At 34.7% G+C, this 27,653-nt stretch overlaps 1 protein-coding gene across 1 annotated transcript in view; it reads right to left on the minus strand.

Annotated features, from left to right (window-relative positions):
• Window positions 1-3,335: 3,335 nt before the first annotated feature.
• Ubc7 (ubiquitin conjugating enzyme 7) overlaps window positions 3,336-27,653 on the minus strand; it is a 117,830-nt gene continuing 93,512 nt past the window's right edge. The window contains exon 4 of the mRNA XM_089095431.1: window positions 3,336-3,769. Coding sequence (XP_088951557.1) covers window positions 3,648-3,769 — 122 coding nt within the window. The 3' untranslated portion in view covers window positions 3,336-3,647. The remainder of the gene's footprint in view (window positions 3,770-27,653) is intronic.

Consider the following 27,653-nt stretch of genomic DNA (forward strand, 5'->3'; position numbering starts at 1 on the left):
AGCAGTATTAACGTATTGCCTTTACAAGTAGCGGTAATAGAAGTATTATAGTAGCGTGCTTATATTGCCTTTTGGTCAGAAGATTTTCCCCTTTTACCATTCTCTGAAAGTTCCAATTTCATAGCCAAACCAATTCTTTAGATACGCTCTTGGGTCTTACTGTTGGATCTGCCATAAATCTTGATTAAAAAAAAAAAAAAATTCTGGTCTGGTCAGCTATACAACAAGCTAACTAGCAGTAGCAAAGTGGATTTATACTCTATCTTTTGTTGCCTCAGTTTCGTCAGCTTTGGATGACCTTAAAACATCAATGGAACGTCAATGGATATTGGCTTCAAGAAAAACAGGATAAAAAATTAATGCCGTTGGACAAAGCGCAGTGATTTCAGAGCTTAGGACAGTGAGGAGAACCCCTTCGAGAAAGATTTCAGCACTAGAAGTGACTGAAAAGGCTCAAGAATATTCTGAGCATTGAACTCGTTTCGTATGATCTTTCAATTTTTGAGCTCAGAGATATGCTGCTGCTTCCAAGTGGTGTTAAGTTTAGTTTAATAGACATTCTAAGAGAGGCCAATGGCTTGCATGAAGAGCCTGAAAACCTAAACCTCGAGAAGGAGCGTTACTTGTATGGGCATGATTCTTTCATTATCGACATCATGCCAGTGGTTTGCCAAAAGCCACTAGCTGTACATAGAATCGTCAAAATCTATGCCATATGGCTGCTTAAAGCCGTGTCGAAAGGAATACCTGAAACAGCAAGTGAAAATCCTATCGTGGCGGACTGTTTGGCAATACTGATCTAAATGATGGTAGTGTATCCCTGAAAGTCTGCAGTGGGCATCTCTTAGTTTTGAGGAATTTCTCTGTAGCACATATTAGAAAGTGGACAATAGAATACGTCTGCACGTTGCCTTTTACTTCAAAACAGGCTTTGAAAGGGTGACTGTTTGTACTAACGATGGTAATGCAGTTGTGATGCTAGTGGATCAACTCAATCGTCTCCTAAACATTTTTCCAGGGGAAAATATTCTGCCTGAACTTTTTGTGAAGTTCGTAAATTATTCCATCCCATTGATATTTTGTTCTGGATAAAGATAACGTTAAGCTCAGGGAGTATAGTCACTTCATTTCTGAGTGTGATACAACGACTCACTATTTCACCAAAGGAAAACGAACATTCATTGCGTCTGCCAAGAAGGGCGGTCCGTATATGGAGCTTCAGTACACAATAGAGAAGTTGAGAGATAAAACGTATACGGAAACCAGAAGGTTCTCCTTCCAAGATGGTACAAGAAAGCTGACAATCGAGGCTTATGAAAGGGACCCAATCCATTGTCCCTCAGTGATTTATGAGTACACTTGTACCCTCGTAAGAAGGACCTGAAAGCGTTGTCTCTTTCGAAGAACACGTTTGAAGAATTCTGTAAGCGTTTCTACTATCAGCTTGCAATCTGGAATGCCTCATTGATTGTAAGACGGTCTCTACCAAGCCTCTCGAGCTATGAATGGCAATTTTCTGGACAAGATATTGCTCCTGTTGTTTCGAGCGCTTCCTCACTTTTGTCGGGATATTCAAAAGTCTTTGATGAGTGTATAAAAAAGTACAACAAGAACTGCCAATAACTTTTTCGATTTTCTGATTTTTTTTTGTGCTTGGGTCGGAAAGTGTGACAATTCGCCAGAAGATGTGCAACAAATGCGCAATTTGTGGTCATTTCCTTTTGGGATCGAGATTTTTGGGTTGACTCACGACGGATAATGTCGACTGGACTTGTATCCATGCTTCTATAGGTCGGCAGTATATGTCCACAGTATATTGAAATAATTGATGTTTATTATCGTACCAAAATGAAAGAGTGCATAATTTTGAAGGGGAGCGAAAACAAAGTGTTTCAGCTTTTCGTGGGAATGATTTTTTTAGTCAAGGATTTAAATTAGAAATAACCTGTAAAATATGAGCAGAAAAATAATAGTAATTTTTTTTGGTGTTAAGTACATATTTTTCACTTTCAAAATGATTTCCGGAAACTTCTGAGGACCGTCTGGGGACAAGCTGATTTTTGTCTTAGCGATCCTATTATTTCGATCAACACTAGCTGTGTACTTGATATGTTCTTGACTCCCTAGGGCCCTCAGGGAGGTACCAGTTACCGGTTCTATTTTGCTTACATCGTGGCTTACAGGAACTAGGGGGGTTCGGGCTCTATCTAATTCAACCTCTAGGTTATTGAAGCAAAGACCGCAGTAATGAAAGTGCGCAAGATCTGCTCTTTACGATTATCGCACTTACCTTTGGACTGCTTCTGTTTTAGTTAAAATCAGCAAAAGAAAAGCCTGATGGACTCGGACTAAATCAGCATGTTAGCGAAAATTTATTAATCAAACTCCTTACAATGGAACAAAAAAAAAAGGCTCCCGAAAAACACGATATCTCCAGAGGACAAAATCAAATTTTACATCGTACTGTTATGCAAAATCACCATGGCGTGGTAGATCATAGTTTGACTGGTCTGGGTGGTAAACTGTGCAAAGATGAGCCATCTAAACATCACAAACCATCTGACAAAACTAAAAATAGGGGAATTGTGTATTATATGGTACACACTCGAGAATTGAAGTTAAATTAATCCTAATGAAACATACAAAAATATGATGAAAATACAATACTTTAGTAAAAAAATTACGAAAACTACAACACAGAATCATGGTACAAAGAATTATGGGGGGGGGGCGAACAGAACGCATTATATTAAATACCTAGCCTAACCCAACCAAAATACCATCTCTATATAAATATTTAATAAAAATATAGCTACAAGGTAGATTTCAACTGAGCCTAAGCTAATTTTCTTCAAATAATGACAGGTATAAACCGGTTATGGTCTGCTCGGTAAATCCAAATTCTCGAGTGTGTACCATATAATACACAAGTACCGAAAGTAGTTTAACAGTTAGGATGCATATCACGGCTTACTACGAGGATGGGATGCAAGATATACACAGGCGCACTTTGGTGCAGCATTGCCATAGTCAGACTAAACTCTTGGACTTCACCAGGCAAAAATATTAATTATTTCTTATATTAATTTTTTTTTTAACGCAAGAGATATAACAAATCATAGTATTCAAATGCCTTCAGTCAAAAGACCGTATCGAATTTTCGACGGATTTGTCAATAAATCTTGCCTTTTTCGATTATTAAAATTTTGTATTTCTAACAATATTGTCTAAGTGGTGATTGGCGATATCATTGATGAATACATCACAACTCAGATTAACAAAGTTTACTTACTGTACCTACGATCTGTACATTTCTTATTTTCGAAAATGTCAGATATCATTTTTGATCGACGGTAGCCAAGACCGTACCCAGGGGGGTAGGGGGTTTGAACCCCCCCCCCTTCCCCAAAAAAAAAATTTGCCCAATTCGTAAAAACGTAACAAAAGTGAATATAAACAAATGTTCGATGCGTTTTTAGAGTCTTTTGTACCCCCCCCCCCCTGAAAAAATCCCGAATACGCCCCTAACAGTAGCCAAGTTAAGATCTTGACATTCAAGTCAACCACATGAATACATTTATGAGCTCCTCTTCACCGCTGAAAGTTAGTGATGTAGAGATAGCATAGTAAGGACACCAGGGTTTAGGTTATGGATAAGGTAGACCAAGACTTTTACGAACAAGACGTTCAGCAATTCTGTTAAATTCTTCTCGATTTTCCCGCCACATTTTGGCAGCATCAATGTTTGCCCCGCTTTCGTCATTTGGCTCTGAAAAAATAAACACGGGTTAACTTTAATTGAGTAAAAATAAGTGTGAATGGTCTAAGTTGTGTTGCAAACCCTAACCTGAGCTATCTTAAGGCCAAATCCTTTGATTCCACTTTCATATTGGTGAGGATTTCAGCGTCAAAATACTATATTGACCCGTAATCTTAGCGCAATTCATTAAAAATTTCACAAGAATAAAGACTGATCCGAAATTTGGACAGCGAGCACTAAATAGCTTTTTAGAAGGAAATTTTAGTAGCCCATGCTAAAATGTAACAAACAAATAAAAACGTTCTCAATATTGCCACCCTTTTCCGTTGTTTGTTTTACAGAATTAACCGTTTTTTCTTCTAAGCCGTTCAACTGTCAATAGAAAACAAATATTCCAGCGTAAGGGTGCCGAAGACCATGTACCGCACCAAAGATCGATCGCAATAACAAGTCAGTGTGAATCCAGTTACCTATCAAACCGTAAATTCCCTAAATCCAAAGGATTCCCGAACATAACCTTTTAAGACGAGTATTTTTGATTCAGCAATCTTTTTGATTGAATTGTCTTTGGCTCAGTCAACATTTCACTGTGACGACCAGCATCAATCACCAACTCTTATTACCTTTATTTTTATTGCAGACTAGTTCAATCTCCTTTTGGTATTGCAATCTATTCTATCTAAGGGCATTACGGTGAATGAGGACTTTATGCCGTGCTAAGCGTAAAAGAGATTTCCTTTTTTTTTTTGAATGTTTTGTACTTCAGAAATGCTAAACAATCTGTCAATATTATTACTAAAAAAAAAAAAAAAAAAAAAAAAGATTAAATAGGTGTATCATTTAGAAAATGATAAAAAAAAAAAGACCAACATAAAATACTTCGTTGAAAAAAAAATATAATACGATCTTAAGCCCAGACCTATGAATAATAACCAAACGTTAGTTTATTCAGATACTTGTTTTACTCTTAGCACGACAACATTCGCGGGAGCGCACGGTATTCCCTAAGCTAGAATGTCCTCGTTTGAGGTTAGACCTCAGCGACAGCGACACCTCAACTGAAACAAAGCCTATTTGATCTGAAAATGCTTCGGTCTATTCTTAAAATTATTTTTAGGTCATATTTGAAAGCACTCCTAGAAGACTAAGAGTTGAAATCTAGCAAGTTTGAGATACTGGAACGCTGTGCAGTCAAGAATCAGCATTGCAACAGAAACAAGCACAGGGTATAGCATATGCTGTGACTATGTAAATATTTGAGAACAATGAAAAGAACATACCAAAGGATATTATATTAAAAGTCCATTTTTTCAAACGCCAAAAGAACAAAAAAAAAATCATAATGTACGCCTAGATTCAGCAGCATGACGAGAGTCTAATAAGAGTGGGGAGAGACCCATCCTTCTTAAATAAGACTGCCTGTTGCTAATGAGTAAAACTCCTCCTTATAACCTTACTTTGTCTCTGCATATATTAAACAGATAATAAGGAATGTTACTTTTTATATGCCGATTCTTACGACAGAGATTACGATTCCAACGAGTCGATTACTAAACTTTCCTACTAGATTTTTTTAACCATGCGGTGAAGGGGTTATACCTGGCCGCGGAAAATTGCATCAATGGACAAAAAAAAAAGAACTAAACCTAATTTAGAGGAAAGGCTAAGGCCTAAAAAGCCCTTTTATAGTCAGTGTAACCAAGTTTCTAGGGCCAATGAAGTTCACAGCTGACAATTGCACAATCAATTAAGATATTCTATCGAACAGGAACGGTATAGCAAAGCCTTTTTAAGGTCTATTGTACCTTGAGAGGACATTCATATTTTCGTAAATTTCAGCGTCGATTTCTTATGATTTTTCTTAAGCAAAAGGATCCTGGTACAACCTGTGATGTAGATCCCCCCCTCCATGGGCTTAGGAATAGCATTATTACCTGAATCGACTGCTAAATCTGAACTTCGTGGTTATCTGTGCAGAGTTCAAAGTTTTAAAATATACGTGACTTGTTGATTGCATGCTTCATCATATTAGTATGGCAATGTGCCACAGGAGATGTTTTATTCAGTTAACAAAAAACATTGCAAAAGGATTGCTCAAGAGACTTCCTCTTTCGGAGAGATATGGCTAAAGTGATTTGTCAGATACCAATATTGACAACAGCTAGAGATGGTTCCAGCGAAAAAAACTCCGTAAAAGTAAGAAAAAAAATACGAAGGCACACACGAAAAACCAAGAATATGATGAAACATGAAAGTAGTGTGAAAAAATGCCATTAGAATACAACCAAGCACAAAATTCAATATGGTTTCCTTTCTTCTTTTTATGGAGCTGGAAAAACTGATCATGATTTATTGTTAAGTGGTCTTTACAAAGAAATAAACAAGCAACATGACTTTTTCACCAATATTTTTCCACTCTGTTTCGTCTTTTATTTTTCCTATAGAGGCATTACATGCAATAGGTTAAAAAAAAAACCATCAGCTATACTTAATTAGCAACAGATGCTTAGAGACAAAGAAATAGTTTATTAAGAACCAGTCTTAAAACCAGGGAAAGACTACCAAGTTTTCTCCATGTATCATCAATGAAACAAGAGAAGCATTTATACGAAGTTCTCATATTCTTCTTGATAGCACGAGAGTTTGCCAAACGGCGGACACAACAACAAAACAAAAAAGTATATTTTATTGTGAGGTTTGGAGAAAAAAAATTGTCACCTTCTCACCAGCATGAATTTCGAAGTCCCCTTATCTCCCTTCCCAAAAAGAAATTTTTCCTGGAAATTTTAACTTAGCGTTCCAGCTGTAAGACAAAACAGGGTAGACTGACTAGAACTACTTATACGATTCGTCACAATTTTAGAACGATTTGAGCTATACAATTAAAACCCAAAACGACCAGAAATTACCATTAAAGAATAAATAAACCTCAAAACAAACAAAAATTAAATAGAGCGCCGTACCAAACAAACATACAACAGGTACTAATATAAATGAATAAATAAATCTTAAAACGAGTAAAACTTAAATTGAATATTCAAATTCAAAGGCCATACGGCTCCAATGAGTCCAATGGTTTATTTTTTCCCCCCAGAGGCACTTCATATAGAAGAAGTCATTGCATAAACTTCAAAAGGGGCTCATTCGATTGGAAATCAGAAGTTCTAGTGCCCTTTTTAAGAGTCAAAAGTGATTGGAGCACAACTAGCCCAACCACGCCCTTTTTTCCCAAATGGATTCAATAACAATTTTGAGACAGCCATTTTGTTAAAAATAGTTCAAACATCAGATAATAAAACTCCGGGGTCGACACAACCTCCCAGGACCCGTGGCCAGGCGTTGTAAGTTATGCCCTGGGGGCATATATAGGTTTTATGGAAGGGATTCTCGATAACACTTCAGAAAGGAATCATTTGATTGCAAACTGAAACTTATAGCTCACTTTTTAAGGGCCAAAAAGGATCGGAGGGCAAATAGCCCCCCACCCTCCACGCCCTTTTTTCCTCAAAACATCCGATAAGAACTTTGAAATAGCCATTTTTTAAAAAATGGTTCAAAGATCATATAACGAAAACTCTGGGCCGACGAACCCCCCAGGGCCCGGGGGCAGGCTTTGTAAGTTATGCCCTGGGGGCAAATATGGTTCTCACGGAAGAACTGCTCGTATAAACCTCAGAGAGGGCTCATTTGGTTGGAAAGTGAAAGTTATAGTTCACTATCTAAGAGTCAAAAGAGACCAGAGGGCCACTAGTCCCCCCCTCCACGCTCTTTTTTCCTCAAAACCATCCGATAAGAACATTGAGATAGCCATTTTTAAAAAAATAGTTTAAAGATCATACGATGAAAACTCCGATGGCGACACAACCCCCCAGGGGCAAGCGTTGTAAGTTGTAGCCTGGGGGAATATATGGTTCTTATGGAAAGGATGCTCGTGTAAACTTCAGATAGGGTTCACTTGATTGAAAATTGAAAGTTCTAGTTCACGTTGTAAGAGTCAAAAGAGATCCGATGGCAACTAGCCCCCCCCCTCCCAAACCCATTTTTCCCCAAACCCATCCGGTAAAAATTTTGAGATAGCTATTTTGTTAAAAATAGTTCAAAGATCATATAACGGAAACTCCGGGTTTGAAACAACCTTCAGGGCCAAGGGCATTGTAAGTTATGCAATGGGGGCATATATGGTTCTTATGGGAGGGATACTCGTATAAACTTTGCTTAGTAATTGCTTAGTAATATGATACTTTTTAGACTGAGAGATGCCGTAGACAAAGTTTTAAGAGAAGAACAGTGCGGTTTTAGAAAAGGTAGACGACGTGTCGACAAAATTTTCACTCTTAGGCTAATAATTGAGAAGTGCCTGAGTTTTCAAACACCTTTGGTCCTCAATTTTACAGATTATGAGCAAGTGTTCGAATCTGTTGATAGAAGAGCTTTAGCAAAGGTTTTATCCTTGCACAGTATACCAGACAAATACACTGAAGTGATTAGTGCTATGTACGAGAATAACACTGCTGCGGTTAAGGCAGGAAATGAGGTTTGCAGCTGGTTTTGTATTAAATCAGGAGTTAAGCAGGGTTGTGTTCTATCTCCTTTCATGTGGATTATTTTCATGGACTTTGTCTTAAGGAGCACAGGAAAGGCAATGGGAAACCACGGAATCAAATGGGAAGGAAAAAGTCTCCTGGACTTAGATTATGCTGATGATTCAAGCATCCTAGATTAAAGTGTGAGCAAAATGAATGAGATTTTAGAGGTTTTGCGAGTTCAGGGTGCAAAAAATAGGTTTGAAAATTAATATTAAAAGACTAAGTCACTAAGGCTAGGAATAAGTGAAGATGAAAGGTGAGGTTGGGTAATGAAAAGGTTGATCAGGTGGGCAGCTTAACTTACCTTGGTAGTATTATTAGTAAAGACAGTGGAAGCAGTGAAGATGTTAAAAGTAGAATAGCCAAGGCCCAGGGTGTTTTTTCACAAATAAAAATGTTTGGGAGAATAGGAAGATAAGTCGCAAACGAAGATTAGAATATTAGAAGCTAGTATGATGACAGTGGTCAAATATGGCTCTAAAGCATGGGCGCTCCTAAAAGCAGATGAAGATTTGCTAGATGTTTTCCAGAGAAATTGCTTAGGGATTTTTCTGGGTACCCGGCTGACTGGCCGTATTTCAAACAGTAGGCTGTACGAAAAATGTCGTTCAATACCGCTTTCTAGGGCTATAATGAAAGAAAGGTTGAGATGGCTAGGGTAGGGTGTGTGGATGAAGGATGACAGATTGCCGAAGATTGTCCTTATCGCCCAACCGTCTAGGGCTAAAAGGAAATGGGAACTTCCTGGGAGGGTGTAAAAAGGGAGGTTTTGAATAGATTGTGATGGAGGATGAGCGTGCGTAGCTGTGTTGTTTTCAGGTGGCTTGGTGCTGCGGTGAGTTGTTAGTAGTAGTAGTAGTAATACCATTATATGGTGGCCGGCGTTTACCCCCCGAAAAATACCCCCTGCGGAAAATACACCCCAGTGGACAATACCCCCTCCCGGGAAAACACCCCCCGTGGAAAATAAGGCTTTCCAAATTTGATAATTTTATTTGTGTTTTTTTTTTTTTTTTTTTTAGTTCCGTTGGGGGAAGGAATTTTGGTATTTGTGTATTATGCGCCACTCTCAAGTTTGCGCTGCCTAAAATTTCAGAACTCACCAGTTTGGTCGTTAGTTTCTTCGCTATTTTAGAAATAAATTTGGGCTATAGATTTGCATATTAGGGGGGGGGGGTAAAGTATAGCAGGTCTATGTGCAAAATGTGTTTGGTATTTGGAATAAGTATTCTGCATATTAGATAGACAGATAGAGAAGTGCATTTGAAGCCAAATATACGGCCATGAACATAGTAAAATAACATAAATGAAAGGCACAAACAACATAAAATTTGATCAGCGATCATCACAAAACAATTAAATAAAACACTAAATTAACCTAATAATACTACTTAATACTTGGAAAAACGATTATTGAAAAAAAAAACACTTAACACTTGTAAAAACACTTAAATCAAAATGGAACATTAAATTTACTTTATATGGGGATTTTTTTTTTTTTTTTTTTTTTTTTTTAGTTACAACATTTCAAGAAACCTCGCTATTCTTATATATTTTTAAAAGTTTATGTTATTTGTGCCTTTCATTTATGTTGTTATACTATGTTCCTGGCCGTATATTTGGCTTTAAAATACATTTCTCTATTTATCTATCTAATATGCAGAATAATTGTACCAAACACATTTTGCATGCAGACCCGCCATATTTTATCCCCCCTCCCTAATATGCAAATCTATAGCCCAAATTTATTTCTAAAGTAATGAAGAAACTAGCGAAAAAACTGGTGTATTCTCGAATTTTACACAGCGTAAACTTGACTTAGTGGCGCATAATACAAAAGTACCGAAATTCCTTCCCCCTACGGAAAAAAAAGCTCCAATAAAATTCTCAAATTTTGAAAGCCTTATATTCTACGGGGGGGGGGGGTATTTTCCGGAGGAAGGTATTTTCTGCAGGGGTATTTTCCGGAGGGGGGATTTTCAGGGGGGGGATAAACAACTAGAACACAATTATATATCCAATATTCAGTCTAAATTATTAGTTCTTACAAAAACTGTTTATTCATTTTGGAATAAAAAAAAAAAAAAATTGAAATACGGTAAGAAATTTTGAAAAAATTGAAACTTTGGCAGTATAAAACGAACAGAAATTAATTTTTTAAAAACTTTCCAAAAAAAGTTTTTTAAACAAAAGTAAAGGCCATATTAAACTTCAGATCAGAAGAAATAGAAACCTACAATAACTCGAACTCCGAACGACCAGAAATTGCTATCAAAGAATAAATAATACCCAAAACAAACAGAAATTAAATAAACAATCATAGAAAAAAAAATACAACAGGTAGTAATATAAATGAATAAATAAATCTTAAAACGAGTAAAGCTTAAGTTGAATATGCAAATAAATCTTAAAAGGAACACAACTATTTTGCTATTGAGTCATAAATGAAACCAAAATCGAACAGAAATTAGATAAACAATCATAGCAAACAAACAAACAATAGTTACTAAAATAAATGAGTGAATAAATCTTAAAACGAGTGAAACTTAAATTGAAGATGCAAATCCAGGTTGAAACGAACAAAAATCTCAATAAAGAAGAGTTTGGGTTTTGCCTCCTTCTTTTGCTGTAAAAGTCTAAAACTTGCTGCGGCATTGGCGCTTTACTGAAAACGAATAGTACAAACATTTTCTTTTTTACTCATTACAACATTGAAAATAAACTTAAAGATTACGTAAAATTTAATTTTTAACTGATGAGCTTTCAACAATTAATATCATTACATATCGAATATTCAGTTTAATTTTATTAGTTCTTTCCAAGACTGTTAAGACAAATATAGCTTCACTACAAACAAGAGTTTGTATACTGTCATCTTCCCTAATTATAAAAGTCTAAAGCCTACAGCGTCATTGGTACTTTACTGAAAACGAATTATATTACAAATATTTTCTTTTACGGTTATTGCAGCATTGAAAAAGAAAATAAAATTACAGTGAAATAAAAGTAGGGAGCTATCAATAATTATGAAACGAACACCGTGCTGCCATCTACAATCAAGTCTAACGCTGACTGGCTATAATTTATTCGAGGATTGTTCATTAAGTCTAATGGGGTCAATGTCTCTTTTTCAAGGTTGATTTATTTCTTGTTTTTAGGTGTAATGACTTCAGGGTGAAGTTTACACATGGGCATTGACGGGAAGAGATGTATTGATCCATAAAAATAGTAAAATTAATATGCAAATTTCGTTTCAGTTATTCATATGCGGTGAACCAAAACCAAAGCTGCATTAATTCAAAAACGTTCAGAAATTAATTACAAAACAAGTTTTTTTTTTAACTGAAAGTAAGGAGCGACATTAAAACTTAAAACGAACAGAAATTATTCCGTATATGAAAGGGACTGTCCTCTCCTCAATGCCTCACTCTTAACGCTACAGTTTGACTGTGTCTCACAACTTTATTTTTTTAAACAATAAAAAATCAAGCGTAAAGAGCGAGGCGTTGTGGGGGGGGGGGCAGTCCCTAAGGCTTAAATTGAATATGCAAATCAAGCTTAAAACGAACAAAAAAAAATGCTGTTGAGTCATAAATGAAACCCAAAATGAACAGAAATAAAATAAACATTCATAGCAAACAAACAAACAATAGTTACTAATACAAATAAGTAATAAATCTTACAACGAGTGAAACTTAAATTGAATATGCAAATCCAGCTAGAAACGAACAAAAATCTCTACAAAGAAGAGTTTGGGCGTTACTTCCTTTTTTTGCTGTAAAAGTCTAAAACATACTTCATCATTGGTCCTTTACTGAAAGATGTATGTGCCTCGACCAGTCTTGAAAAGTACAGATAATATCCAACTGAATGTCTGATATATAATGCTATTAATTGTTGAAATATCATCAGTTCAAGAATTTTATTAGTAGGGAGCTATCAATAATTATGAAATAAACACCGTGCTGCCATCTATAATCAAGTCTAACGCCGACTGGTTATAATTTATTCAAGGATTATTGATCGAATCTAATGGGGTCAATGCCCCCTTTTCAAGGTCGATTTATTTGTTGTTTCTAGGTGTAATGACTCCGGATGAAGTTTGCGCATGCACATTAACGGGAGGAGATGTATTGATCCACTCGAGGGGAAGTGGATTTCTGAGAACTAGGTTTCTGGGAAATTGACTTGCATAATCGGCGGGGAATTATTGATCCAAGAAAGGGGACCTTATTTGTTGTTTCTAAGGGGAATTATTGATCCATGAAAGGGGAATTTATATAATGTTTCTAAGGGGAATTATTGATCCACTAACGGAATTAGAAATGACATAACTTGTTTCCTAGGAAATTATACAGGCCCCTAAATAGACGTAAGTTATATTTTTAAATATGGTTTCTTATTTAATTAAACTTAGTTATACATTCATTAATATTCAATCAAAGCAATTGTAATTAGAAATGATATCACTGTTTTGATAGGAAATATGTGAGATTCTTAATGAAAGAGAAATTATATTTTTAAATATGGCTTTTTTGATAGTTAGTGACAAAGATTATTTGATATTTTATTTTTAAATATGGCTTCTCTGACCTTTAAGTCTGAGAGATAAATTGATATTCTATCGAAACCTTAATAGAGTAACCAAGAACACCTTCGAGATGAATATATTTTACGCAGGAAAGGGTTTCCTAGGAATTTCAAATGTGACAGCGCAGGGATGCCAAAACAAAGGAGCACGCAGAAATTACTTTTAGGGGATTATTTGGGCGAAACCGCTTCAGATATTTTAGAAGATAATTTGAGTGAAACAGTTTGAGACATTTTAGAAGATGATTTGGGGTGAAACTCTGGTCGTTAAAATACACAAGTTCTAATTGAACAATGTTGTGAGGTCCCCTACCCCAATCTCAAAGGGCCACACCCCCGGGCCCCCAAAAGGCCCCATCCCCCCGGGCACCCAAAGGGCCCCCCGAGCCTCCCAAAGGGGCCCCCTCCGCTCGGGCCCATTGGACTCCCCAACCTATTTTTTTTAATACTTTTTTTTCGCACTTGAAACACAGAAGGGCCCCCCTCACCCTCAACTTTTTGGCTCCCAACCAAATATATTTTTCAGAACAAGTTCCTTTCTTAATATCCCTCCTAAACCTATTTTACAAGTTGAAGTACTCATCCTTTTCACCCACAACTCTACATAATGGCTTTTTGAACCCCCCAACACCAAGCAATACTTTTCAAAGTCTTTATTATATCTTTTCAGAGCAAGTTCCTTTCTTAATGTCCCTCCTAAACCAATTTTACAAGTTGAAGTACTCATTCATTTTCACCCACAACTCTCCTTTATGGCTTTTTGAATACCCCAACACCAAGCAATACTTTTCAAAGGCTTTATTATATCTTTTCAGAACAAGTTTTTTTCTTAATGTCCCCCCTAAACCAATTTTACAACTTGAAATACTCATTCCTTTCACCCGCAACTCTACTTTATGGGTTTTTTGAATACCCCTTCACCAAGCAATACGGTTCAAAATGCTTTATTATATCTTTTCAGAACAAGTTCCTTTCTTAATGTCCCCCCTAAACCAATTTTACAACTTGAAGTACTCATTCTTTTCACCCACAACTCAACATTATGGCTTTTTGAATACCCATCACCAAACAATACTTTTCAAAAGGCTTTATTATATCTTTTCAGAACACGTTCTTTACGTAATGTCCTTCCTAAACCAATTTTAAAAGTTGAAGTACTCATCCTTTTCACACGCAACTTTACTATACGACTTTTTGAATATCCCAACACCAAGCAATACTTTTCAAAAGGCTTTTTTATATCTTTTCAGAACAAGTTCCTTTCTTAATGTCCCTCTTAAACCCATTTTAAAACTTGAAGCACTCATTCTTCTCACACACAACTCAACATTATGGCTTTTTGAATACCCATCACCAAACAATACTTTTCAAAAGGCTTTATTATATCTTTTCAGAACAAGTTTCTGTGCATAATGTCCTTCCTAAATCAATTTTAGAACTTGAAGTACTCATCCTTTTCACCACAACTTTACTTTACGACTTTTTTGCACACCCCAACATCAAGCAATACTTTTCAAAGGGCTTTATTATATCTTTTCAGAAAAAGTCCTTTACGTAATATTCTTCCTAAACCCATTTTAGAAGTTGAAATACTTATCCTTTTCACCCAAAGCTTTACTTTATGTCGTTTTGAATACCCCAACACCAAGTAATACTTTTCAAAGGCTTTTTTATATCTTTTCAGAACAAGTTCATTTCTTAATATCCCCACTAAAACAATTTTACAACTTGAAGTACTCATTCTTCTCACACATAACTCGACTTTATGGCTTTTTGAATACCCCACAACCAAGCAATACTTTCAAAAGGCTTTTTTGTATCTTTTCAGAACAAGTTCTTTTCTTAATGTCCCCCCCCCTAAACTCATTCTTTTCACCCACAACTCTACTTTAATGACTTTTTGAATACCCCAACACCAAGCAATACTTTCAAAAGGCTTTATTATATGTTTTCAGAACAAGTTTTTTTCTTTATGTCCCCCCTAAACCAATTTTACAACTTGAAGTACTCATTCTTTTCACCCACAACTTTACTTAATGGCTTTTGAAATATTATTAATAAAATCACGTGTATTTTAAACATGAGCGTTCTTATTTCCGAAAACTAAAACCCAACTTAATTAAAAAATCAAATATTATTAATAAAATCACGTGTATTTTAAATGTGGGTATCAAAGTAACAACATTTTAACTTAAAACTAACATACTTTTGCTGAACAAACACAATTTTCTGTTAGAAATAATATTTTTCATCAGTGATAACACATTTTCAGTTCGAAATAGTAAGTTTTCTAACAAAGATACCACATTTTTTCTTAGAAGTAATATTATTTTTGTTTGTGATAACAGCTTTTCTGTCAGAAGTAGCAATTTCTGCTTAACACTAGCAAACCTTCCCATCAAAGTAACAACATTTTACCTTAAAACTAACATAATTTTACTGAAAACACAAATTTATCTTAGAAATAATATTTTTCATCAGTGATAACACTTTTTCTGTTCGAACTAGCAAGTTTTCTACCAAAGATACCAAATTTTTTCTTAGAAGTAATAATTTTTTGATTGTGATAGCATCTTTTATGTCAAAAGTATCCAGGTCTGCTTAACACTAACAAACATTCTCATCAAAGTAACAACATTTTACCTTAAAACTAACATACTTTTACTGAGCACACACAAATTTCTCTTAGAAATAATATTTTCATCAGTGATAACACTTTTTCTGTTCAAACTAGCAAGTTTTCTACCAAAGATACCAAATTTTTTCTTAGAAGTAACAATTTTTTCGTTATGATAACAACTTTTCTGTCACAAGTAGCAAGTTTTGCTTAACACTAACAAATTTTATCATCAAAGTAACAATATTTTATCTTAAAACTAACATACTTTTACTGAACACACACAAATTTCTCTTAGAAATAATATTTTTCATCAGTGATAAAACTTTTTCTGTTCGAACTAGCAAGTTTTCTACCAAAGATACCAAATTTTTTCTTAAAAGTAACAATTTTTGATTGTGATAACAACTTTTCTGGCAGAAGTAGTAAGTTTTGCTTAACACTAACAAACCTTCTCATCAAAGTAACAATATTTTACCTTAAAACTAACATACTTTTACTTAGCACACACAAATTTCTCTTAGAAATAATATTTTTCATCAGTGATATCACGCTTTCTGTTTGAACTAGCAAGTTTTCTACCAAAGATACCAAATTTTTTTATTAGAAATAACAATTTTTTGATTGTGATAACAACTTTATTCTGTCAGAAGTAGCAAGTTTTACTTAACACATATAATTTTCTCTTAGAAATAATAATTTTCATCAGTGATGACACTTTTTCAGTTCGAACTACCAAGTTTTCTACCAAAGATACCAAATTTTTTCTTAGAAATAACAATTTTTTTTTTGTGATAACAACTTTTCTGTCAGAAGTAGTAAGTTTTGCTTAACACTAACAAATCTTCTCATCAAAGTAACACCATTCTTCTTTAATACTACCAAACGTTTACTTAACACTGACAGTCTTTCTCTTCGAGTCATCAACTTATCTTTAATACTAACGTAATTTTACTTATAGACTCAAATTTATCTTAGAAATAACACTTTTCGTCAACAATATCACGCTTTCTGATTGAAGTAGCAAGTTTTCTGTCAAAGATACTTTTTTTCTTAGAAGTAAACAGTTTTCGTTATGATAACAAGTTTTCTGTTCATACTAGCAAGTTTTCTGCCAAAGATACCAAATTTTTTCTTAGAAGTAACAAATTTTTTTATTGTGATATTGTGATAAAGAAAAGTTGATGATTCGAAGAGAAAAACTGTTAGTGTTAAGTAAACGTTTGGTAGTATTAAAGAAGAATGTTGTCACTTTGATGAGAAGATTTGTTAGTGTTAAGCAAAACTTGCTACTTCTGACAGAAAAAGCTGTTATCCCAATCAAAAAATTGTTACTTCTAAGAAAAAATTTGGTATCTTTGGTAGAAAACTTGCTAGTTCTAACTGAAAAAGTGTTATTACTGATGAAAAACATTATTTCTAAGAGAAAATTGTGTGTGTTAAGTAAAACATGCTACTTCTGAAAGAAAAGTTGTTATCACAATCAAAAAATTGTTATTTCTAAGAAAAAATTTGGTATCTTTGGAAGAAAACTTGCTAGTTCGAACATAAAGCTTGATATTACTGATGAAACATGTTATTTCTAAGAGAAAATTGTGTGTGTTAAGTAAACGTTTGATAGTATTAAAGAAGAATTTTGTTACTTTGATGAGAAGGTTTGTTTGTGCTAGGCAAAACTTGCTACTTCTGACAGAAAAGTTGTTATCACAATCAAAAAATTGTTACTTCTAAGAAAAAATTTGGTATCTTTGGTAGAAAACTTGGTAGTTCCAAATGAAAATGTGTTATTACTAATGAAAAATATTATTTCTAAGAGAAAATTGTGTGTGTTCAGTAAAAGTATGATAGTTTTAGGTAAAATATTGTTACTTTGATGAGAAGGTTTGTTAGATTTAAGCAAAACTTGCTACTTCTGCCAGAAAAGTTGTTATCACAATCAAAAATTGTTACTTCTAAGAAAAAATTTGGTATATTTGGTAGAAAACTTGCTAGTTCGAACAGAAATTTTTTTATCACTGATGAAAAATATTATTTCTAAGAGAAATTAGTGTGTGTTCAGTGAAAGTATGTTAGTTTTAAGATAAAATATTGTTACTTTGATGAGAAAATTTGTTAGTATTAAGTAGTATTAAGGAAGAATGTTGTTACTTTGATGAGAAGGTTTGTTAGTGTTAAGCAAAACTTGCTACTTCTTTCAGAAATGTTGTTATCACAATAAAAAAATTGTTACTTCTAAGAAAAAATTTGGTATCTTTGGAAAACTTGCTAGTTCGAACAGAAAGCGTGATATCACTGATGAAAAATATTATTTCTAAGAGAAATTTGTGTGTGTTAAGTAAAAGTATGTAAGTTTTTATGTAAAATGTTGTTACTTTAATGTGAAGATTTGATAGTGTTAAGCAAAACTTACTAATTCTGACAGATAAGTTGTTATCACAATCAAAAATTGTTACTTCTAAGACAAAATTTGGTATCTTTGGTAAAAAACTTGCTAGTTCGAACAGAAAAAGTGTTATCACTGATGAAAAATATTATTTCCAAGAGAAAATTGTGTGTGTTCAGTGAAAGTATGTTAGTTGTAAGATAAAATATTGTTGCTTTGATGATAAGGTTTGTTAGTGCTGAGCAAAACTTGCTACTTGTGACAGAAAAGTTGTTATCATAATTAAAAAATTATAACTTGTACGAAAAAATGTGGTTTCTTTGGCAGAATACTTGCTATTTCGAACAGAAAAAGTGTTATCACTGATGAAAATATTATTTCTAAGATAAAATTGTGTGTGTTCATTAAAAGTATGTTAGTTTTAAGATAATATATTGTTGCTTTGATGATAAGGTTTGTTAGTGCTACGTAAAACTTGGTACTTGTGACTGAAAGTTCGTTATCATAATAAAACAATTGTTACTTCTAATAAAAAAATTGGTATCTTTGGCAGAAAACTTTCTAGTTCAAACTGAAAAAGTGTTATCACAAATAAAAATATTATCTACATGATAAATTTGTGTGTGTTCAGAAAAATTATGTTAGTTTTAAGATAAAATAATTTTACTTTGATGAGACGATTTGTTAGTGTTACGCAAAACTTGCTACTTGAGACTGAAAAGTTGTTATCACAATCAAAAACTTGCTACTTCTAAGAAAAAATTTGGTATCTTTGGTAGAAAACTTGCTAGTTCGAACAAAAAAAGTGTTATCACTGATGAAAATATTATTTCTAAAAAAAAATTAGTAGATTTCAAAAAGCCATAAAGTAGAGTTGTGTGTGAGAAAAATGAGTACTTCATGTTGTAAAATTGGTTTAGGGGGGACATTAAGAAAAGAACTTGTTCTGAAAAGATATAAGAAGTCCTTTTGAAAGTATTACTTGGTGTTGGGGTATTCAAAAAGTCGTAAAGTAAAGTTTTGGGTGAAAAAGATGAGTACTTTAACTTGTAAAATTGGTTTAGGAAGGATATTACGTAAAGAACTTGTTCTCAAAAGATATAATAAAGCCTTTTGAAAAGTTTTGCTTGATGTTGGGGTGTGCAAAAAGTTGTTAAGTAAAGCTGTGGTAAAAAAGATGAGTACTTCAACTTGTAAAATGGGTTTAGGAAGAACATTAAGAAAGGAACTTGTTCTGAAAAGATATAAAAAAGCCTTTTGAAAAGTATTGCTTGATGTTGGGGTATTCAAAAAGCCATAATGTAGAGTTATGGGTGAAAAGAATGAGTACTTCAAGTTGTAAAATTGGTTTAGGGGGGACATTAAGAAAGGATTTTGTTCTGAAAAGATAAAATAAAGCCTTTTGAACCGTATTGCTAGGTGACGGGGTATTCAAAAAACCCATAAATTAGAGTTGCGGGTGAAAGGAATGAGTACTTCAAGTTATAAAATTAGTTTAGGAAGGATATTATGTAAATAACTTGTTCTGAAAAGATATAATAAAGCCTTTTGAAAAGTATTGCTTGGTAATGGGGTATCCAAAAAGCCATAATGTAGAGTTGTGGGTGAAAAGAATGAGTACTTCAAGTTGTAAAATTGGTTTAGGGGGGACATTAAGAAATGAACTTGTTCTGAAAAGATATAATAAAGCCTTTGAAAAGTATTGCTTGGTGATGGGGTATTCAAAAAGCCATAATGTAGAGTTGTGGGTGAAAAGGATGAGTATTTCAACTTGTAAAATAGGTTTAGGAGGGATATTAAGAATGAAACTTGTTCTGAAAAATATATTCGGTGGGGAGCCAAAAAGTTGAGTGTGAGGGGGGCCCATCTGTGCCTCAAGTGCGCAAATTAAAGTATTAAAAAAAGGAGGTTGGGGGGTCCGATGGTCCCGGGGGGCCCTTTGGGAGGCCCCGGATGGAGGGGGGCGGGGGAGGGGCCGAAGGAGGGGCCCCTTTGGAAGGCTCGGAGGGCCCTTTGGGGGCCCGGGGGTGTGGCCCTTTGAGATTGGGGTAGGGGGCCTCATAACACTGTTCAAAAGGAACTTGTGTAGTATAACGACCACAAAGTTTCACCCCAAATCATCTTCTAAAATGTCTCAAACTGTTTCACCCAAATCATCTTCTAAAATGTCTCAAACGGTTTCGCCCAAATAATCGCTTAAAAATAAATTCTACATGTTCCTTTGTTTTGGCATCCCTGCGTTGTCACATTTGAAATTCCTAGGAAACCCTTTCCCGCGTAAAATATATTCATCTCGAAGGTGTTCTTGGTTACTCTATTAAGGTTTCGATAGAATATCAATTTATCTTTCTGACTTAAAGATCAGAGAAGCCATATTTAAAAATAGAATATCAATTTATCTCTGTCACTAAAGATCAGAGAAGCCATCTTTAAAATAGAATTTCTATCTCTTTAGAGTCCCGCATAATTCCTAGGAAACAAGTGATGTTATTTCTAATTCCAATGACTTCGATAGAATATTAAAGAATTTATCACTAAGTCTAAAGGCCAGAAAAGCCATATTTCAAAATAGAATTTCTATCTCTTTAGAGTCCAGTATAATTCCTAGGAAACAAGTGATGTCGTTTATAATTCCGTTAGTTGATCAATAATTCCCCTTAGAAACATCAAATAAAGTCCCCTTTAATGGATCAATAAGTCACCTTAGAAACAACAAATTACGTCCCCCTTTCGTGGATCAATAAGTCCCCGCCGAGTCTGTAATCAATTTCTCAGTAATCTACTTCCCAGAAATCCACTTCCCCTCGAGTCGATCAATACATCTCTTCCCGTTAATGCGCATGTGCAAACTTCACCCCGGAGTAATTACACATAGAAACAACAAATAAATCGACCTTGAAAAAGGGACATTGACCCCATTAGACTTGATCAATAATCCTTGAATAAATTATAACCAGTCGGCGTTAGACTTGATTATAGATGGCAGCACGGTGTTCATTTCATAATTATTGATAGCTCCCTACTAATAAAATTCTTGAACTGATGATATTTCAACAATTAATAGCACTATATATCAAACATTCAGTTTGATTTTATCTGTACTTTTCAAGACTGTTCAAGGCACATATAGTTTTCAGTAAAGGACCAATGACGAAGCAGGTTTTAGACTTTTACAGCAAAAGGAGGCAAACCCCAAACTCTTCTTTGTAGAGATTTTTGTTCGTTTCAAGCTGTATTTGCATATTCAATTTAAGTTTCACTCGTTGTAAGATTTATTACTTATTTGTATTAGTAACTATTGTTTGTTTGTTTGCTATGAATGTTTATTTTATTTCTGTTCATTTTGGGTTTCATTTATGACTCAACAGCAAAATTTTTTTGTTCGTTTTAAGCTTGATTTGCATATTCAATTTAAGCTTTAGGGACTGCCCCCCCCCCTCAACGCCTCGCTCTTTACGCTTGGTTTTTTATTGTTTTAAAAAATAAAGTTGTGAGGCAGAGTCAAACTTTAGCGTAAGTTTTAAGTTTGTAAGTTTGTTGTAAGTTTTTAAGTTTTAATGTCGCTCCTTACTTTCAGTTAAAAAAAAACTTGTTTTTTAATTAATGTCTGAACGTTTTTGAATTAATGCAGCTTTGGTTTTGGTTCACCGCACATGAATAATTGAAACAAAATTTGCATATTAATTTTACTATTTTTTTGGCTAAATGGCTTTCTCGAAATTCTGATCTGACGTAACTTAAGAATTAACTTACGTAACGAACTTCTATATTCGTATATTTTTATTACCCCTAGTCAATACCTCACTCTTTACAAGCAGTTTCTCCACATTTATGTTGACAATCCACGTCTGAACGACTTTCTAGTGGAAAATATCCTCTCAGACCTATACAGTATTGATTTCAGTGCCCTAAGAGTAAAGTGCTTAAAAAATGTTTGTGAATTTATTTATTAATAAAATGTATATTTATACAACAAAGTCTTTAAATCTTCACTTTAGATTTCTTCTTCGATGTATGAGCAACTGTCGTGAACCACTAATGCAGTTAAATCATTTGGATTCACTGTATATTGATCTTGATTGACTGCAAAGTCAGGGTCACATTTTCTACAGTACAATGTAACTTCACTCTTTACACATCTCTTTGTATAGTCAATCATACTATTTTCATTCATATTATAAAATTCACGCGTTTCAATTCGTCTATTTGAAGCAATGTCACATACAATGTTTTCAAGTGTTGAATCACACTCGGTAGCTGACCAATAAAAACCACTTGGCTTATAGTCGTAGCAGTTGTTATCATTACACCGATGAAGTAGAAACCAAATTTTATTGTTAGTCAAAAAGTTGAACCATTGACCTGACTCCTTCTCCCAGAAGAATATAAACCCAAGACAATACCAATCTTTTAGAAATAAACTAAAATCACGATTAAGATTCTTTACAATAATATCAGGGTAAGTATTCTCCCACTGATCACATTTATCATAGTGACAATTGGAGCATAGATGCCCTCTAGGGTGAGAGTCACACACCTCTTCAAGACATGAATTACATCCTTTAGTTTGTACTGCATAGCCTCTATGTAATTTACAAAGATTACATAATTTGCACTTTTCACTTTAGTCATCAATATTTGTACAAGTCTAATAGTGAGTCCAACGGCCAAGAGTGTATATGCACAGTTGGCATATATAGAATATTTTTTCGGTTTCCAATGTTACTTGACTCACTCACAGCAAACACGGAACTGATCGTTCCTGCCGAGGGATAAATTCAAGGTGGAGGACGGGGGAGAGGAGTAACTCTGTGACGTTACCTCTTTCGAAAGACGGGGGAGCCATCTACATTGAATCCATTGGCAATGTTTTCAAAAGTATATCCACGATATGAGTCTGCCTTGTTTCAATTAATATATCAATAAATTGACTATAAGCACTTGAATCACATTTTAAAAGTTTCATACAATAGTCCAATGGAGGAGAATCACTCTTCATTATATTGTCAAGGTTTCCCTGACAAGAGAATATCCTGCGTTTAAGAGATAACTCGAGAAAATCGTCATCCAAAATCAAATGTTTTTCAATAAATACTAGATTTGATCTAATTCTCTCTTTCTCAAATCTATTCATTTTTCAATCCTTTCACTCCGACTGCTGACTCTAGACTGATCCTGATTCGCTAGTCTAACCTGACCAGAAAAGAAAGGGAACATTTTCGATTTCGAAACAATTTTATTGAATAATTATAACAACAATAATACGATGCATGTACAATTAGCGATACTGTTTATTGTCTTCGATATGTTTCACCAATGCACCTAAAGCACATTGAAGTCTATTCACATGTGCTATATCAACTTTAGCGGCAAAACATAATTGACCCTCCATTTTAAATTTGCTCAAGGATATCACATATCTTGCATATACTGCATCCCATTCCAGACAAAGACGTGATCCTTTCGTGATTTCCACTGCAATGTTTGGTGCTCTTGTATTATTATCATCAACTCCACTATCAACTTCTAATAGGGTAAACATACCACTCATCGCCATCAACACAAATATATATCCAAATGAGTAAAGTCAAACTGTTCTTCTCACTCCTTTGAATTCTATTCACAGACTAATAAAACTATAGCAAAAATCCTTTCCTTATATTCCCTCCGCCGCTAATATGTTTGCGAGCCCTCTGATTGGCTGAGAAGGAAACACGTGATCTAACTGTTTCCTGGAAACTCATAACATTCGCGTCGAGCATGTACATTCTCACTGACAAAAACCCTAAAACAGACATAAATTGCTTTTGACATCCATAGATGTGAGAAAGTTCCTGTTTTTTCATTCTCACTGACAAAAACCATAAAACAGACATAAATTGTTGTTAACATCCATAAATGTGAGAAGGTTCCTGTTTTTTCATTCTCACTGACAAAAACTATAAAACAGACATGAATTGCTGTTGACATCCATGAAAAACATCAAATAAATTGACCAACACACATAACCATCCATAAAAACAACCATCAATGTGAGAAAATTTCTGTTTTTTTTCATTCTCACTGACAAAAACCATAAAACAGACATAAATGTGAGAAAGTTCCTGTTTTTTTCATTCTCACTGACAAAAACCATAAAACAGACATGAATTGGTGTTGACATCCATGAAAAACATCAAATAAATTGACCAACACCCATAACCATCCAAGAAAACATCCATAAAAGTGAGAAAATTCATGTTTTTTCAAGTGAGAAAAATTCTGTTTTTTCATTCTCACTGAGAAAACCATAAAAACATGCATAAATTATGTCTTGTCACGAGTCGGACCCCCCTTTCTACTCACGTAACCTCCGACCCACCCTCAACTACCAGAAAAAATCCCCCTGGAAACTTTTGTATACTTCCCAATAGCCAATACTATATGTAAACATTGGGCAAGGTTCATAACTTGTAGACCATCCCCGGGGACTGTGGGGGATCAAGTCATCCTCAGAGACATAGTTATTGTATTTTTCGACCATGCTGAACAAAATGGCTATCTCAAAATTTTGATCGGGTGACTTTGGGATAAATGAGCGTGGGAGGGGACCTAGTTGCCCTCTATTTTTCGGTCACTTAAAATTCCACATTTTTGCAAATAGAAGCTTGAAATTTCTATAGTAGGGTTCTCTGATATGCTGAATCTGATGGTGTGACACTCATTAAGATTCTATTACTTTTAAGGGATCTTTTCCCCTTATTTTGAAATTAAGGCAAATTTTCTCATGCGCATAGCTTTTGATAGGTAAGACTAAATGTGGAAAAGTTCGTTACCACGCACTGTTTGATTTCTCTCAGAGACCAAGGTGAGCTTATGCTCTTATCCCTTTTCCGGTCATTTCCTCTTACCATATATCAATCATGCAAAGGATTTCTGTCACTATCCCTTTATAATACTTAAAATACCTCGTTAAGATTCTTATCTAAAAGCATTAGCTTTCTTTTCTATTTCAAGTGTTTTCATTCGTCTCTTTCATGTTAAATTTTGTACCACATCGGAAAAGGCAAAGCAACAATCATTCATAAAATAATTCTGACAATCAATTTTTTTTTAGTCCCTTTTGGTTCTATTAATTACCCAGCTAAATTAAAAGAAAACAGCAGCTCGTCCGAAAACACTCTAAAAACGTGCTTCCTAATTGCAGGATGTTTTTGCAGGAAGGTAGAAGTAAAAAAAAAAGATACAAAGATAGAGATACATATTAATCTTTTTACACGGCGAAAAATAATGAACTAATGACCAAGATAACTAACTACATTTCACAAAAGAAACAAAAAACGAACAAATTATTATACTTCAATCAGAATTAAGGGGCAAAAGCAGAATTAATTCCCTTTTTTTTTCCAAGACAAAGATTTAGGGTAAATTGACTACTACTAATACTGCTACTACTAACAACTCACCGCAGCACCAAGCCGCCTGAGGCCATCACAGCTACGCACTCTCCTCCTCCATTCCAATCTATTCAAAGCCTTCTTTTTTACACCCTCTCAGGAAGCTCCCGTTTCCTTTAAATCTTTCTTTGTGACGTCCTCCCACCCCAGATGCGGACGACCTGCTTTCCGTTTAGCCCTACACGGTTGGTCAAAAAAGACAGTCTTCGGCAATCTGTCATTCTTCATCCGCAGAAAGTGCCCTAGTCATCTCAACCTTTCTTTCATTATATCACTAGAAAGCAGGATTGAACCACCTTTTTCGTACAGCCTACTGTTTGAAATATGGTCAGTCAGCCGGGTACCCAGAACAATCCGTAGGCAATTTCTCTAGAAAACATCCAGAAAATCTTCATCCGCTTTTCGGAGCGCCCATACTTCAGACCCATATTTAACCACTGTCATCACTGTAGCTTCTAATGTTCTAATCTTGGTTTGCAGAATTATCTTCCTATTCTTCCAAACATGTTTTTTAACTGTGAAAAACACTCTGAGCCTTGGCTATTCTAGTTTTAACATCTTCACTGATCCCACCTTCTTTACTAAAAATACTACGAAGGTAAGTGAAGCTGCCCACCTGATCAATCTTTTAGTTACCCAACGTCGCCTTTTCATCTTCACTTATTCCTAGCCTTAATGACTTAGTCTTCTTAACATTAATTTTCAAACCTACTCTAATATCCTGAGCTCGCAAAACCTCTAAAACTTCATTCATTTTGCTCAAACTTTCATCTAGGATTCTGAAATCATCAGCATAATCTAAGTCCAGGAGACTTTTTCCTCCCCATTTCATTCCGTGGTCTCCCATTGCCTTTCTTGTGTTCCTTAAGATAAAATCCATCAAAATGATCCATATAAAGAGGGATAGTACACAACCCTCCTTAACTCCTGATTTGACACAAAACAAGCTGCTAACCTCATTTCCTATCTTAACCGCAGCAGTGTTATTCTCGTACACATCACTAATCATTTGAATGTATTTGTCTGGTATACCATACAAGCATAAGACCTTTGCTAAAGCTCTTCTATCAACAGAATCGAACGTTTGCTCATAATCTATAAAACTGAGGACCAAAGGTGTTTGACAATTCAGACACTTCTCACTTATTAACGTAGGAGTGAACATTTAGTCGACACACCCTGTACCTTTTCTAAAACCGCACTGTTCTTCTCTTAAAACTTTGTCCACAGCATCTCTCCGTCTAAAAAGTGTCATATACTAAGTAATTTGCAACCTATAGAGACCAGAATAGTGCCTCAATAATTACCACACTTACTCTTATCACCTTTCTTATACAGAGGTTTAATTAAGGTTTTTTCTAAAATCGTTAGGTACTTCCCCTTTTTCAAAGTTCATATTGATAATTTTCAGTAACTTATTGCTAACCTCAGAGCCACCATATTTAAGAAACTCATTTACCATACTATCAGCACCTGGTGCCTTATAATTTTTTAATCCTTTTAGTACCGTCACTAATTCCTCCTCACAAAACAAATTTTCCTTCACATTCAAGATATCACAAACTTTTCCCATTTCCTCTATATCTTTTCCTGCAACTCTATCTCGGTTTAGCACATTCTCAAAATGTCCCGCCCATCTCTCTTTAACTCTTTCCTTATCACTAATTGTTGCCCCGTTCCTATCTTTAACTGGGACAAGCCCGAATGGACTTTCCCTCTCAATTTATTAACACGCCAGTAGAATATTTTACTATTATGCCGCCTAACTGCATCTTCCAGATCCTCAGCGATTTTATCCATGTCCTCCATTTCACACCTTCACAGTTCATATTTTAATGCTTTCTCGACTTTCTTTACATTCCTTTTGTTTTCATATGATCTATCAATCCGATCATTCTTGTACAAGCTCCTTCTCCTCTCTATTAATCACAAATCATTTTCACTAATATTCCCAGCTGCATTCTTAAATTTGGTGCTAAAGACACCATCAGCAACTACACGAAGTATTTTTTTAAAATTATCCAACCATCTTCAACATTGTCAAATTCTAAACTCTCTAGTTCATTAATCAACTGTTCCTGGAAATTTTCGCTCCAATTTTCATCCCGAAGTCTACCAACATCATAACTTCCCGGGAGGTAGTTACCCTTCCGAATTTTCAGCTTTAAATTAACCCTAGACACTACTAGATCGTGGTCTTTAATTTAAACATCAATAACAGCACTCCTATATACCCTAGTATCTTTTATTGATCCTGCAAGTCTTCGGTTTACTATAACAT

The sequence above is a fragment of the Artemia sp. Qi Xiang Cuo genome, chromosome 10 (assembly GCF_049724085.1).
Source record: "Artemia sp. Qi Xiang Cuo chromosome 10, ASM4972408v1, whole genome shotgun sequence".
Taxonomy (NCBI): Eukaryota; Metazoa; Arthropoda; class Branchiopoda; order Anostraca; family Artemiidae; genus Artemia; species Artemia sp. Qi Xiang Cuo.